General features: G+C 49.7%; 1 protein-coding gene and 1 pseudogene across 1 annotated transcript in view; one reads left to right on the forward strand and one right to left on the reverse strand.

The window, feature by feature from the left end:
• Nucleotides 1-10712, forward strand: part of LOC102752385 (leukocyte immunoglobulin-like receptor subfamily A member 6) — a 32054-nt gene extending 21342 nt beyond the window's left edge. The window contains 8 exon segments of the mRNA XM_015565811.1: nt 5372-5538; nt 5659-5694; nt 5857-6099; nt 6102-6146; nt 6293-6595; nt 8114-8401; nt 8551-8856; nt 10454-10712. Of these exon segments, the coding sequence (XP_015421297.1) occupies nt 5505-5538; nt 5659-5694; nt 5857-6099; nt 6102-6146; nt 6293-6595; nt 8114-8401; nt 8551-8856; nt 10454-10644 (1446 nt within the window). The 5' untranslated portion in view covers nt 5372-5504 and the 3' untranslated portion in view covers nt 10645-10712.
• Nucleotides 2984-16699, reverse strand: part of LOC107183549 — a 16890-nt pseudogene continuing 3174 nt past the window's right edge.

Here is a 16699-nt window from a genome sequence, read left to right on the forward strand (position 1 = left end):
CAATTGCCTCCTTCAGGGGCCCCTGACACCACACCCTCCTCCATGGATCCTGGGTCCCCAGCTGTTGAGAACGTGGAGTCTCTCAGCTGTAGGGGAATAAGCTCATGAGGTCTTGAGTCTCAGGCTGAACACAGAACACATACTCTTAGTTATTTCTGCATTTTGATCATACCTTCTCTCATCCTCAGTTCTTGGGCACAGCTCTTACAAAGTGACTCAGAGCAGGTGCAGAGTTCAGAGACATCAGTGATGCTGATGTGACGGGGATGTGGGAGCCCAGGGTAGACACCAGAATCCCGGAGGTTTGGGTCTGCCCTGACCTCAGAGATTTCTTTACCCACAATTCTTATTTTCCCATCCCCAAGACTACACAGTGGAGAATCTCATCCGGATGGGCATGGCTGGCTTGGTCCTGGTGGTCCTCGGGGTGCTGCTATTTCAGGCTCGAAAAGACACCAGAAGGTTCCTCAATGCAGCCAGGATGTGAACACAGAGGGAACAATGTACTGTTCAGAGTGACAGAGCCTTGGAGCCCATCTGATGACCCCAGGAGGTGCTGAAAGAGAATGTGGACCACAGTTGGGGAAACTGTCTGCTGAGAACGTCCAGGGGAGAAGACGTGGTAGGCGATGTTTGGGTGCAGGAGAACACGGGCCATGTCCCTGTAGAGGACCCCTCCTCCATCCACCTGGGGTGCTCTCCCTCCCTCTCTGTCCTCGCTCACTCTCCTCCACTGCCCTTCTGTTCTCACCCTGTGACATGAGGGTCCATCCCACATGGCTGGTTTCGATTCACATCTGTACACCCCTTGATTCTGGGCCACATCCATCCCACAAAATGTGATACTTCATAACCCTGGGGTTGGTTTTTATTTTGTTTTTCCTTTTTTGACTATGTTTTTATTGATTTTAGAGAGAGAGTAAGGGAGAGAGATAGACAATAGAAACATTGAGGAGAGAAAAACATCAGCTGCCTTCTGCATGCCCCCTATTGGGCATGGAGCCTGCAACCCAGGCGTGTGCCCTGACCAGGATTTGAACCAGTGACATCCTGGTTCATAGGTCGATGTTCAACCACTGAGCCACACTGGCTGGGCTGTGGCATTATTTTTAAACCAAGAAGAACAAAGTCTAAAAAGAAAAGTCCTGATATCTGCTCCATGTGGTCCAGCCCATTGCACATCTCCATCCCTCCCACCATCTCCATATAGCTTCTTTGTATCCTTACTTGTGAACTTCTGTTCACCTAGATTTCATGTGGTTCTGAATGATGTTTGTTCTTTAGTTTAATTGTGATTTCGCTGTGGTTGTGGAAGGATTTGAGTACTTCCTTTACTTTCTTCACTGTGGTCATGGGAGGATTTCAGTACTTCCTTTACTTCTTCTGCTATCTTGACCAGAAGTACTAATATTTTGTTAAAGAAAAAAAAATTCAACATTGTTGGCATCATTTTATTTAAGTAGTACATACGGTTCATTTTAAGTAGCTTTTTCAAAAATTTTCCAGACCAGTTTAAAATTGATTCACATTTATTTGTTTTATATATTTACTTCAACCAGTTTGGTGGTTATACATGCATTTCCAATTGTATGTTTTTATTATTAACAATAATAAATACCATTGTTAATATTGGTATTTATATCTATAATTGTGAACCATTTTTTATTCACTCTCTTCTTTAGATGAGAAAATGTCACTACACGTTAGCTGAACTCTGTACCAAATTCCAAAAGCTGTGTGTGTTCATGTGTCTCAAACACACACACACACACACTCCTAATATTATTTAAGCTTTCTTAATTAATAATGTATATGTGAATGTATGTGCCAATATACTTTTTCAAAGTTTATTAATTTGGCCATTACTTTTCTCACTTTTACAACTCACTGTCTCTACTTCTTGTCTGTTGTGCTGTTGGTTTAATTACTATCTTAGTGAGCTTTTAGTCAGTGTGTAAAAAATAGACACCTTGTAAGTTTGCAAATGTCTTATTTCCAGTAAGACACTTGAGAACATGTTTTATTTCAAAGAGAGGATATAATTCAAATACAAGGAGAGAGAAAGTCTTTGATGGCTGAGGACCTACCACCCAAGCAGCCTCCTCCCTCCTGAAGTCAGAAGCTGACCTGGTGAATGTAACATATGAGATGTGAGTTCATAGGGTCAGATGTGCCTCTCTCTTCTCAAACTCGTGGATTTCTCCCCTCTGACACGTTCACCTTAGCCTTCTAATAAAAATGTGGGTGAGTACAGGATTCTTCATTCACCATCAAGTATTTGAACGGACTTTTCACATAACTTTTGGCATTATGTTTCTGTTTGAACGTGAGCTCCCATCACTTTGCCCCACTAGCTATGAATATCAAGACATATAATTCTCTACTATGAGACCTATTGTTTCCCAAGAAATCAATTCTGTCCTTTCATTGTCAGATTTTTAAACATTCTTCAATTAAAATGAGTTTCATGTATTCCTAGTCTTCTGTTTCTTTGAGTGGTTTCCATGATAACCCCCATTAATCACTCTGTAGATAGTCTTTCATGGCACTGTGAGTCATTATTATGATTTCACATTTACAGCAATCTCAAGCCTTTTGGATTCCCACGCTCACAGGTAGTTTTGATATAAACAAAATAGCTTCACTGTTCAAGAAGAAGAATATTATATGGTTGACGAAGGACAGGAGAATTCTTCCTGCTTCTGAATCTCAGAAGTGCTGGGTGCAATAGTTGGTGCTAAGTCTTCCTACTCCTGCTGATTCAGTTGAGCAAGTCTCGGCTCTTCTCTCTCACATTCATTCCCAATTGGCCCATTCAATCACATCTTCTTCATCAAAAAAGGGTAAGTTAACAAAATTGCTTGGGCCAGTTTCCCTATTGGTAGTGGCAGTAGTAGCAGAAGTGGATGGAACCCAAAACACATCAGCATCCTTCTCATTGAGGCAGTCACTGCCTGGGAAAGGCTGAACTCAATCGTTCAGTTTAAAGGGATGGGAAGAATCCTATTTGTTGCTGGGTCTTTCCCAGGTGGTGGTGAGCAGGGTGTGGCTGGAGTTCTGATCTCTGGTGACAGGGCTGGGGGTACATCCTCACTGTTGGCTGACACTTTCTCAAACACATTTTGTGTAATGATGACATGAATCTGGCTGAACTAAAAAGGTCCTCATTGTTGGCCTTTGACAATGTGCTGAAGTCAGCAAATCCATCTTCACATGATTCCACTCCAAAATCAGAAGCAACCGGGTCTGAGGGCAAGTTCTTAGCTGCAACAACAAATCCACCAAGAACAGTAGGATCGATGTGCTTCATTGTTTCTACCTAAAAGTCACTGCTAATGCTGGCTGCACTGAAAGACTCAACACCAGATGTGGCCACAGGGTCAAGAGAAGATTGCTTGAGAAAGCTGTTCGATGTACATGGATCTGAACTCTTGAAGGATCACCTCCAAATAGACCAATTTTCCTAAAAGGATCATCCTTGAAAGGATCACTGCCAACAAAAATATCAAACTGGAATCAAATCCAAGTCTGTATCTGCACCTGGATCTGCAAGTGACCTTGATTCTAGAGTCCAAAGATCTTCCTCTTTAGAGTGTCTATCACTGGTAAATCCAGAACACATTTTTCATTGGCAGCTGTGGTCACCACTCCATTCCCATCAGCCAACATTCCATTCCCATCAGCTTATCACTCCATTCCCATCAGCCACCACCCCATTCCCATCAACTATCACTCCATTCTCATCAGTCACCACTCCATTCCCATCAGCCACCACTGCATTCCCATCAGCCGATGGGATCTGCCCTGCCTTGTGGCATCCACTCTCCCTAAGTTAGCATCTGACTGTGATGTGCCCAGCAGGGCCCACGCCAAAGGTGAGCCTCACACTCACACCTGGGGAGACGCCCATGCCCGGCTAGAATAAATTGAATCCGTTTCACTCACACACAGGAGGTGTGGCTCAGTGCTGACCATGGGCTGGGTCTGTGGGCAGAGACCCCAGTGCCCGTATCCAAAGCATGTGGAGGGAGCAACCCTGCTCCAACTTTCACCTTGAGTCCAGATGCCCTCCCTGTGTGTGTCCACCCTGGGTACTGCTCTTGTCCACACGGAGGTGGGAAACTCCACACTGATGACTTCTGGCTGCACCCAGGCACAGTAGCCACTCAAGGTTGGCCCCATTGTCTATTCTCCTTCCCTCTCCATCTGGGGAACTTCCACTTCCCTTTTTGGGCACTGAGGGTGGCCACATGTTTCAGAAACAGTGTGCATAGCCTTTCCAGCATCAGGAGCAGATGGGATTTGTACGTGGGTATAACAACCATCCAATTCCTACGGAGTTCTGAACAACACTGCTGATGACTCACCTCACAGGCTTAGTCAGGTGTGGAAATAAACCAGGATGGCTCCCTCCAGGTCCTCCACAATCCCACAACCACTCTAAGGAGTTGGGTTCTTGACAACATGCTGCATGAGAGGAAACTGAGATTCAAGAGATTGTACGTTGAGGGTGAAGGTCAAATACCTAATGGACAAGGGAGGATTATTTAAATAAGAATCAGCCCAGCCAGCATGGCTCAGGGATTGCGCATCATTCTATAAACCAGGAGGTCGAGGTTTGATTCTCCCTGAGGGCACCGGGCTCAATCCCCCATGTGCGGCATGCAGAACGCAGCCGGTTAGTTGTTCTCTCTCATCATGGATGTTTATATCCCTCTCTACCTCTCCCTTTCTCTCTGTAATCAATGAAAATATATATTGAAAATAAAAATAAGAATTCGATTAGTTCCTCAAATCGGAGCAATGAAACACTTATTGTCACTGACTGTGAAAACAGGGGCCCAGGACGAGGAGGAGAGATCTTCCTGAGGAACAAGGCACTGAGGGTCAGAGGGACTAAGAGGCGAGTTCCCAGGCTGCTGGGGTGGATGCTGTTGCAAGAAAGGGGAGTGGCCAGGGGCTGGGATAGGAAGAGAAACACACTCTGGGGCCAGAGCGGGAGACTGGTTTCCTTCCCTTATTTCCCTGCATGTCCCTCTGTGCTCATTGTCACAGGGACATCGCCCTGAGCAGCACAGTTGGAGTGTGAGCGTGTGCCTGCTGATCTGAGCTCTGCAGGCCACAGGGACCCACGTCTTCCTGAAGCATGTCCAGGGTCAAGGTGGCACTGTCCATGGTGAGGAAGGCAGGGAGGTGCTGATGGACGGGCTGAGAGGGAAGGAGACCCCGTGGGGGAGGCTCTGACAGGGAAGGACATGCCCTGGGTCACCTCACCTGCAAGGGGCCTCTCAGGAGGCTCCGGGTCTATTTCCTGCTTCACCATGAAAATGAGAGCCAGGCTGATAGAGAGAGGCTGTGCCCTCGCCTGCAGGCTGGTGACATGACAACCCTGTGACGGGGAGGATCGGCCTCCAAGTGACCAACACCCGTGCGTCTCCGTGTCCACACTGCTGGCCCCAGGATCTCCTCCATCTGCTCAGCTGAGGCCACAGGGAGAAGACGCCATGACCCCCACCCTCAGGGCCCTGCTCTGCCTCGGTGAGATGGGAGGGGGGAGGGGCCACCTGGTCTGTCAGGACCCCAGGACTCAGGAGGCTCATGGTGAGGAGGGTGCTGCTCAGGGTTCAGGGCAAAACTCTCACAGGGACTCTCTTTCAGGGCTGAGTGTGGGCCTCAGGACCCCAGTGCAGGCAGGTGAGTCTCCCAAGGTGTCCCTGGTCCCACTCCTCACTGGGGACCAGGGACACCCCCAAGCACCAGGGGCAGGACCTTTCTCACAGACGGGGGGCATAGGGCACTGAGAGCTGGGGGCCTGGGGTGGGACTGTCCTGTGACCCAGCCTCTGATTCCTTCCAGGGCCCCTCCCCAAGCCCACCCTCTGGGCTGAGCCAGGCCCTGTTATCCCCCGGGGGAGCCCCGTGACCATCTGGTGTGAGGGGACCCCAGGCGCTGAGGAGTACCATCTGGAGAAAGACCGAAACCCAGCACAAGGGAAAAGAGAGAAGCCATGGGAGCCAGGGGACAAGGCCAAGTTCTCCATCACACACATGACAGAGTATGATGCCGGGATATATCACTGTTACTATCAAAGTCCCATGGGGTGTCAGAGCGCAGTGACCCCCTAAAGCTGGTGGTGATGATGACAGGTGAGAGGACACTCAGGGGTCCCAGCCTCAGGCTCTGCCCTCAGGAAGGGGGTCTGCTCTCAGGGTGTCTCCCTCTCACAGCCCAGCCCTGGGAGACATGAGGGAGGTGTGAGCCCCATTTAATATGCTGCCCCTTCCTCTCCTAGGATCCTACCGCAAACCCAGCCTCTCAGCGCTGCCCAGCTCTGTGGTGACCTCAGGAGAAAATGTGACCCTCCAGTGTGGCTCAGGGCAGGGATTTGACAGGTTCATTCTGACTGAGGAAGGAGATCACAGGCTCTCCTGGGCCCTTGACTCACAGCGAGAGCCCAGTGGGCAGATCCAGGCCCTGTTCCCTGTGGGCCCCGTGACCCCCAGCCACAGGGGGACCTTCAGATGCTATGGCTGTTACAGGAACAGGCCCCAGGTGTGCTCACACCCCAGTGATGCCCTGGAGCTCCTGGTCTCAGGTGAGGGCCCCTGACCCTCTCTGCTGAGCTGTCAGCCCAGGGTCCTGTTCCCAGAAGGATTACGGGCTGAAAGGGAGTGACGGGCTGTAGGGATGGTTACCCAGAGGACATCTGCCCCTCAGACACCCCCTGTCCCTTCCCCATCCCTGCCCTAACCTGGTGCAGAAGGTGTCAGTTGGGCGCTGGGAGGGTCTTAGTGAGGACTCTGTGATGCGGGACCCCATGGTCAGCCCCAGACTCTCACCCTCTTCCTATCCTTCCCAGAGTGTTCCTCTGGGACCCAGCCACCCTCCCACGTGTTCCTCTTTGTTCAGAGGGAGACAGCACCCCTGGGCAGTTCTGAGTCTGAGGACCTAATGCCGCCCAAGCACTAAGGGCAGGCTGTGTCCTAAGGCTGCTAGGAGCAGGGACAGATTTCAGGAAACCAAGGCACCCCAGGGGCTCTGAGGCTCGGTCTCCCCAACCCAGGGAGTCAGGCCCACAGAGGGGAAGTGGGGGTCTCTGCGGGGAGGTGATGGGTGCCTCCATGGGGACAGCGGCTGAGCCATGTGGGAATTCAGGCCCCTCTAAAGTTTCACACATGGACCCGCCCTTCCCCTGTTTGGGCCTAGTGTCTCCGATTGTAAAAGAGAATCCTTCTTCAGAGTTACATTTCCTGTAAGTTCTGGCCCTGACCTCCTGGGAGAAGGGCCACACAGGGAAGCCCCGAGGACATGATGTTATGGGGCCTGTCCCCTTTGTCTCAATATTGGTGACACTATAGGGAGAGGCAGGCAGGACAAGGGTACGGGCACCCAGTCCTACCCCTCAACTCAGGCTCAGCTCAGAGGAGGGAACAGGGTGGATCAGCCCTGGCTCAGCTCCTGGCTCTGCTGCTCCGGCTGTGGGGCTGGGCGGTCCCTTCTCTCCTCTGAGTGTCCGGTTCCTGTCTGCTCATCCCTGGTCCCACCCTGCTCACAGGCTGCTGGGAGATGAGGTGACATAAGGGCCTCACAGAGCTCAGGAGGGCAGAGCCCCAGCCCAGCCTGACCTTCCCGATGGGCTTCAGGGACTGCAGAATGGGGATGGAACCGGGAGAGACTCAGAGTCCACCCCTCACCCTGCCGCTCCTGTCCCTGCTGTGCTGGGGGCGGGTAATGAGGAAGGACCCTCAGCTCCAGATGAGACGTGGACAGGCCCCTGCAGAGGAGCACAGAGCATGGAGCCAGTGTCCCCTGGGGGCCAGCGATAGGACAACACAGGAAACCCTCAGTCCTAGGTTCCCTTCCCAGCCCTGCCCTGTCTGGCTGGGTGACCTGGGGCATGTGATTAACCTCTCTGAGCCTCAGCAAAACAGATGGGAGGGGGGGCGGTCAGCAATCCCTGATGCATGACTGCTGTGAGGTGAGAGATGAGTGAAAGACCCCAGCAGGAACCTCCCAAATAGTAGGTGCTCATTAAATGGCATCACTGGCTGTTTCATGACAGAATGAGAAGGATAAAGGTTCCCAGCAGCTTTCATGTCTGATTCGTTTCCAGGAGACGTCCCCAAACCCTCCATCTGGGCTGACCCAGGCCCCATCGTCACCAATGGGAGCTGTGTGACCACCTGGTGTCAGGGGTCTCTGCAGGCTAGTGCCTATGTTCTGTATAAAGAGGGGGGCTCTGAGCCCTTGGATAAGAGGATCCCACAGGACTCCAGCAACAAGGCCGGTTTCCTCATTGAAGCCACGACCTCACACCATGCAGGGCTGTACCAGTGTGCATATTACACCACTGGGAACATACTCTCAGAGCGGAGTGACCCCCTGCTCCTGGTGGTGACAGGTAAGGGAAATGGGCCCCCTCCCCACTGTGGGCTCCAGGTCGCAGGCAGAAGGAGTAAAATGTGGCCTCAGGGGACCTCGCCCCTCACTGAACACACCTGGGCCTGAGGGTGACGGTCCCTTTAACACAGACCCTTTCTCCTCCCTCAGGACTGGGCGGTGCACCCTCCCTCTCAGCCCAGCCAGGCCCTGTGGTGGCCTCAGGAGGGAACGTGTCCCTCTCCTGTAGCTCTAACCTCACATCGGGCCCTTTCCATCTGCTGAAGGAGGGAAGGGCTGACCCACCTGGACACATGGAAGCAGAACCCAGGACCTATGATGGGAGATGGAGGGCCATCTTCCCTCTGGGCCCCGTGAGCCCCTCCCATGGGGGGACCTACAGATGCTATGGTTCTTCCAGCTCCTACCCCGACGTGTGGTCACAGCCCAGTGCCCCTCTGCACATCGAGATCACAGGTGAGGGACAGACCCCTGTGCAACCCCATCTGTTTCCTGGGCCCAAAATGACTGTGCTGTGTGTCCACTGGGGCCCTGAGGTCATCGGGGTCAGGGGCCTGCTGTGTGTCCATTGGGACCTTGGGCTCATGGGGATCAGTGACACTGGCCTCTTGGGAACAGACCCACAGGCAGGAGGCTCAGGGAGGGACATGTGAGAGCTCTTACTGCAGCCCAGTGGGCGATGTGGGGTATCCCCTGGTGCCACTGTCCCCTCCTCCCAGGTGTGCACAAGGCCCAGCCAGGCTCGCTGGTGCTGGACACAGCCTGACCCTCCAGTGCCAAGCAGAGGCCGGCTTTGGCACATTAGCTCTGACCAAGAACGAGGGGTTCACACCCCACCACCACCACTAGCGCCTCTTCTGTTCATTAGGGTTTGCTAGGACTGCTCTCTTTTCCTGACAGATACACATCCCCCATAATTATCTTTTTTCTGACGTTTAACCACATGACACACATTACAAAGGCTTCTTGGTGTCACCCATTTGGATATTAACCCAACTGACTGACGCTGATCATCCATGTTCATTTTCTGAATTGTGGACATTAGAGGTATTGCATGGATCACTGTAACAAGGAGAGGTCATAATTTTGTTTAAATATCGGTTTTATAGCAAAATTGGGAAAGAGATTGACGTGATTTCCTACTTTGGGTGCTCACTCAATAATGAATTTAGGGGGGTTATCTCTGTGACTTAAAGTTTGAGCCAGCAGTGTGGATGTCCTTGGTTATGACCTTCCTTGTACTTTTAAATTTAAAAAAACTCACACCGTTAGCATCCATATGCCCACAATTTTCATCTGGTAAATATATCTACCACTGTAGGTAATCATTTGTATAATTGTAGAATAAATGAGCTAAATCCTAGCTGGTTTGGCTCAGTGGATGGCACATCAGCCTATGGAATGAAGGATCCCAGGTATGATTTCGGCCAATGACATATGCCCAGGTTGTAGGCTCAGTCCCCAGTAGGGGGTGTGCAGGAGGCAGCCAATCAATGATTCTCTTTCATCATTGATGTATCTATCTATGTCTCCTTCTCCCTTCCTCTCTGAAATCAAATAAAATATTTTTAATAAATAAATAAATGAGTTAATAGAAGAATCAATAGGTGAACAATTCCAGGTGACAATGAAAATGCGGACCCCAGAGTGGAGGGACCTGGGCAGGTTGGGGTGAAGAAAGCCCAGCTCAGATTTTCACCCCTTTATGCTCCTGAGATTCAGGAACCCCTGACACCAACCCCTCCTCCATGGTCCCTGGGTCCCCAGCTGTTGAGAACAGGGATATCTCAGCTGTAGGGGAATAAGCTCATGGGTCTTGTGTCTCAGGCTGAACACAGAACACACAGCTCTTAGTTATTTCTCATTCGTTTCTCCCATCACCCTCAGTTCTTGGGCACAACTAACTCTTATCAAGGTGACTCAAAGCAGGTGCTGAGTTCAGACATCACAGGGACGCTGATGTCAACGGGAGGTGGGAACCAGGGTAGACACCAGAAGCCTGGAGATTTGGGTCTGCCCTGACCATTGTGACCTTTGCATCCACATTTTCCAGACTCCAAACCCCAAGACTACACAGTGGAGAATCTCATCCGGATGGGCGTGGCTGGCTTGGTCCTGGTGGTTCTCGGGGTGCTGCTATTTCAGGCTCAAAATGAAACCAGAAGGACTGGCGATGCAGCCAGGATGGGAACACAGAGGCAACAATGCACCGTTCAGAGTGGGGGAGCCTTGGAGCCCATCTGATGACCCCAGGAGGTGCTGAAAGAGAATATGGACCACAGTTGGGGAAACTGTCTGCTGAGAATGTTCAGGGGAGAAGACGTGGTAGGCAGGATTTGGGTGCAGAAGCATGTGGGCCATGTCCCTGTAGGGGACTCCTCCTCCTTCCACATGGGGTGCTCTCTGTTTTACCCAGTCTCCCTCCCTGTCCTCGCTCACTCTCCTCCACTGCCCTTCTGTTCTCAACCTCTGATGTGAGGTTGAATCCCACATAGCTGGTTTGAATTCACATCTATACACCCCTTCATGCTGGGTCACATCCATGCCAACAAAATGGTATCTTCATAACCCTGGGATTCCTTTTTAGTGTTTTTAACTGTGTTTTTATTGATTTCACTAAAAGAGGAAGATAGAGGGATTCTAAGATAGAAACTTTAAGGAGAGAAAAAACATCAGCTGCCTCCTGATGCCCCCTATTGGGGAAGGTAGCCCACAACCCAGGCATTTGCCCTATCGGACTGGTCATCTCCTGGTTCATAGGTTGAGGCTCAACCACTGAGACACACTAGCTGGGCTGTGAAATTATTTTTAAACCAAGAAGAACTAATTTAAAAAAAAAGAACTCCAGATAGCTGCTCCATGTGGTCCAGCCCATTACACATCTTCACCCTCATACCATCTCCGTGCGGCTTCTTTATATCCTTACTTGTGAACTTCTGTTCAACTGGATTTCATATGGTTCTGAATGATGATTTTTCTGTAGTTTAGTTGTGATTACACTGTGGTCATGGGAGGATTTCAGTACTTCCTTTACTTCCTCTGCTATCTTGAGCAGAAGTCCTAATATTTTGATAATAAATAAGTAATTTGGAATTATTGGCATCATTTTATTTAAGTAATGCATAAGGTTCATTTTAAGTAGCTTTTTATAAATTTTCCAGACCAGTTTTAAATTGATTCAGATTCATTTGTTGTATACATTTACATCAATCAGTCTGGAGGTCATACATGCATTTCCATTTGGAATAGTTACCACCATTGTTAATGTTGGTAAATGGGTCTGTGGGCCAATCACTAGCTGCAACAACAACCTTCCACCAGGAGCGGTAGGGTCACTGTGCCTCAGGGTTTCTACCAAAGGGGCACTGCTGATGCCGGCTGCACTGAAAGGCTCAACACCACACGTGCCCCCAGGGTCAGGAGAAGATCGCCTGAGAAAGCTGTTGTGTACATAGATTCTGAACCCTTGAAGGATCGCCTCCTAATAGACAAATTTCCCCAAAAGGATCGGCCAACAAAAATATAAAACTGGAAACGATCCAAGTCTGTATCTGCACCTGGATCTGCCAGGGACCTGGATGCTACAGTCACTGGGTCTTCCTCACTGGAGTGTCCATCACTGTAGGATTCAGGACAAATTTATTCTTGGCAGCTGCATTGCCAGTCCCTTCTCATGAGCCACCGCTCCCCACACCTGCCTTCCCCACACTGATGTCTGTGTCCCTGAGCTGTGCATATAGGCATATAAGGCGCCCAGTTAATTTCTCCTCACCAACCCAGCCCCCTCCTCCTTCCCTGGAAATTCCACAGTGTGTACCGTGCTTCTATGTCTCTGGATCTGTTTTATTCTTCAATTTATATTGTTCCTTAGAATCCACACACAAGTGAGATTATCATTAGATTCCACATAGAAATGAGATCATGTGATACTTGTTTTTCTCTGACTGGCTTATTTCACTTAGCATAATACTCTCCAGATCCCACCATGCTGCCTCAAAGGGTAAGAAATCCTTCTTTCCTACAGCTGCATAGTATTCCATGGTGTATATATACCAGCTTTTTTATCCACTCATGTACTGATGGGCACTTGGGCTGTTTCCAGATCTTACCTATTGTGAATTGGGCTTCTATGAACACCAGAGTGTATATGTTCTTTCCGATTGCTGTTTCAGGGTTCTTAGGATATATTCTGGGTGTGGGATCACTAGGCCAAAGGCAATTCCATTTTTACTTATTTGAGGAAACTCCACACCGTTTTCCATGATGGCTTCACCAGTCTGCATTCCCACCAGCAGTATCCGGGGTTCCCTTTTCTCCACAACTTCACCAACAACTGTCATTTGTTGATTTGTTGATGATAGGCATTCTGACAGGTGAGGTGATACCTCATTGTTTTTTATTTTGCATCTCTCTGATGCTCTGTGACTGCACCCATTTTATTGTTCCCACACTGATGTCTGTGTCCCTGAGCTGTGCATATAGGCATATAAGGCGCCCAGTTAATTTCTCCTCACCAACCCAGCCCCCTCCTCCTTCCCTGGAAATTCCACAGTGTGTACCGTGCTTCTATGTCTCTGGATCTGTTTTATTCTTCAATTTATATTGTTCCTTAGAATCCACACACAAGTGAGATTATGTGATACTTACCTTTCTCTAACTGGCTCATTTCACTTAGCATAATACTCTCCAGATCCCACCATGCTGCCTCAAAGGGTAAGAAATCCTTCTTTCCTACAGCTGCATAGTATTCCATGGTGTATATATACCAGCTTTTTTATCCACTCATGTACTGATGGGCACTTGGGCTTTTCCAGATCTTAGCTATTGTAAATTGTGCTGCTCATAGGGGTGCATACATTCTTTCTGATTGGTGCTTCAGGTTTCCTAGAATATATTTCCAGAAGTGGAATCGCTGGGTCTAACAGCAATAACATTTTTAATTTTCTGATTCTGCACTTTCAATACTGCCACCCCACGCAGGGAATCTTGAAGAAGAGTAAGCAGCCCACCAGCAGTATCCGGGGTTCCCTTTTCTCCACAACTTCACCAACAACTGTCATTTGTTGATTTGTTGATGATAGGCATTCTGACAGGTGAGGTGATACCTCATTGTTTTTTATTTTGCATCTCTCTGATGATCAGTGACTGCACCAATTTCATTGATTACTATGGGATTCCAGCTCTTTCCTTTCCATCCCTTTCCTTTTCATCCATTTGCATTGAACTGATTTCCTGCTATGAACCATGCAGGAACCACTGAGGAGGTCCAAGGTGGCCCTGGCCTGACTCCACACTCTCCCCCAATCCTGCTATTCCTTGCTGAAGGCTACTCCACTCTTCCCTATAGTTTGGCCAGCTTTTCCTGAGAAGATGAAATCTGCAGTTCTTAACTAGTTCCTTCAGCTTCCAGGGATGTGACCAGCTGGGCCTCCTCAGTGCATTTCCCTCTGACTTCACTGAGTTGCTCCTGCAGCTGGGATTCCTGCTCATGGAGCCCATTAAGGAGACCCTGTCCTTGCTGTTTCTGTGCCTGTAGTGTTTGCAGACTAGCATTTGCCCTTTGAAGTTCATCCTGAAGACCATGAACCTCGCCATTCTCTGTTTAACCGTCTATCTTTCCCCCAGTTGGTTGAGCATTATCCTGTGCACTGAAAGGTTGTTGGTTCAACTCCAGGTGAGGACGCACACCTGGGTTGAGGGTTCAGTCTCTGGTTGGGGCACCTGCAGAAGGAAACTGATCAATATTTCTCGTTCACATCCATGTTTCTCTGTCTCCCTTTCTCCTCCCTCTCTCTAAGCATGTCCTCAGGCGAGAATTTTTTAAGATAGAGCATCTTCTTTCTCCTTAAGGTCCTGTTGCAATTATTCATTTCCCTCTTAAGTCAATGGTGTCAGGGTTCAGGGCATCTAGCTCCTTAATAGCAGATAAATCTGTAGCAGGACTGGATCCTATGACGCTCTTTGGTAAACCGGCCCTGTCTGGTGGTGGAAGAGTCTCAGGAGTAAAAATGTGAGGAGGATCAATGCCCTTTCGTAACTTCTGATTGATTGAGTGAAAAGCCAAAGATAGGGGTGGGAAACCTTTTTGTGAGTGCGTGCCAAAACCAGCAAAATCTCTGACTCAAAATTCTTCTGCGTGCCAACCCTAATTTTTTGAGAACATGTTACGCCTACTTGATATCTCTGAAGGTGTACGTATGTGAAGAACCTTGAAGAAATAATAAAATTCATTCGAGCGACAAAAACACAGTATATGATGCAACTCCAGGTGAGGACGCACACCTGAGTTGAGGGTTCACAATTGTAAATGGAAAACTATAAGAGAGGGTTTCCCGTGCCAGCAAAAGTTACTGGTGTGCCATGTTTGGAACACGTGCCAGGGGTTGCCCACCCCTGGCCAAAGCAAACATATCCTTTGAAAGTTTCCCACAAGGTCATATAACACCCAAATGTCAGCTAGTCAGGTAGAAGATATACCTGTCTCCAGGAAGATCTCACAAACCTCCAATCCAGACACAAACTCATCCATGTCCTTATCAGTTTCCAGGAAGATGCCATCCTATTAAGATTTTCTACAGGGGATACAGCCCATGTTTTCCTCTCACCAGGTGGCACAAGGCTGGGGGCCAGGACATGGGCATAGATGCTTTCTCCAATGTGCCCTTTACTAAGCACGAGGCACCTACAGACTCATGTCTGTGAGCATAGCACCAGGGCCCACACCACTCAGCTCCCAAAGGCTTCCAAGGGCAGCCACAAGCAGCTTCGAGGTGAGCGATGTTGGTTCCCCTTTATCACAGACAGGAATCTACGTATAGGGCTCAAAACGATAAAAAATGGCACCATGCTTGGCCTTGTCTTCGGATTTTACAGCCCACGGGACACCGTTGCAGAGGTCCCGCTGTCCAGCAAGGCACTATGGGAGTGGTGAAGTGCTGGTGGAGAAACAGCCAGGTTCAAGTTCCTCAAAGACACTTGCAATGCATTCTGGGTACATGCACAAGACACAGAGCAATGAACAATACCCCTTTATTCAGGACATCTTTGCCTTCTGGGTCAGCGAAATCCCAAACCTTTCCCAGTATCGGATCTGGAAGCCTGATATGTTGAGGAAAGCAGCAGCAGCAGCAGCCAGTACCCTCAGGGATGGCCCACACCACCCTGTCTGTAGCATTTTCCACATGAAGGGGTCCCACTTGATGACTGTGTCAGGGAGAGCTGGGCCGGCACAGCCATGGTGCCCCCATCCTGCAGGGGAGGGGAAGGAAGGACAGGCAGGCAGGGCAGGGTGGGGAGGAAGGGGAGGGTGCATGGGAGGCAAGCCCTTCCGTCCTCTAACCCCCTGGGATTTCCCTTTACCTCCATTCCTATTGGAAGGTCCCCTCCCCACACGCCTGCTTCTCCACAGAGAGTCTCTTCCAGGCCTGTCCTGATGTTCAGGATGCAAAGAGGTGGAGAGTGGGATCTGCCCTGCCCCATGGTGTCCTCTCTCCCTAAGTTGGCATCTGACTGTGATGTGCCCAGCAGAGCCCACGCCAAAGGTGAGCCTCACACTCACACCTGGACAGACGCCCATGCCCGGCTAGAATGGATTGATTCCATTTCACTCACACACAGAGGACATGGCTCAGTGCTGAACATGGGCTGAGTCCATGGGTAGAGAGACCCCAGTGCCTGTATCCAAAGCATGTGGAGGGGACAACCCTGCTCCAACATTCCCCCTGAGTCCATTCCTCTCCCTGTGTGTGGCCACCCTGGGTCCCTCTCTTGTCCACACAAATGTGTACCAAATGCATTCTGGGTACAGCCAGGCTGATGAGTTCTGGCTGTACCCAGACACCAGTGGCCACTCAACTCTCGCAGTGGTTGTGTGTTCTGCTTCCCTCTCCATCTGGGGAACTTCCACTTCCCTTTTGGGCACTGAGGGGTGGCCACATGTTTCAGAAACAGTGTGCATAGCCTTTCCAGCATCAGGAGCAGATGGGATTTGTACGTGGGTATAACAACCATCCAATTCCTACGGAGTTCTGAACAACACTGCTGATGACTCACCTCACAGGCTTAGTCAGGTGTGGAAATAAACCAGGATGGCTCCCTCCAGGTCCTCCACAATCCCACAACCACTCTAAGGAGTTGGGTTCTTGACAACATGCTGCATGAGAGGAAACTGAGATTCAAGAGATTGTACGTTGAGGGTGAAGGTCAAATACCTAATGGACAAGGGAGGATTATTTAAATAAGAATCAGCCCAGCCAGCATGGCTCAGGGATTGCGCATCATTCTATAAACCAGGAGGCCG

Source organism: Myotis davidii, unplaced genomic scaffold (genome assembly GCF_000327345.1).
Source record: "Myotis davidii unplaced genomic scaffold, ASM32734v1 scaffold1642, whole genome shotgun sequence".
Lineage (NCBI taxonomy): Eukaryota > Metazoa > Chordata > Mammalia > Chiroptera > Vespertilionidae > Myotis > Myotis davidii.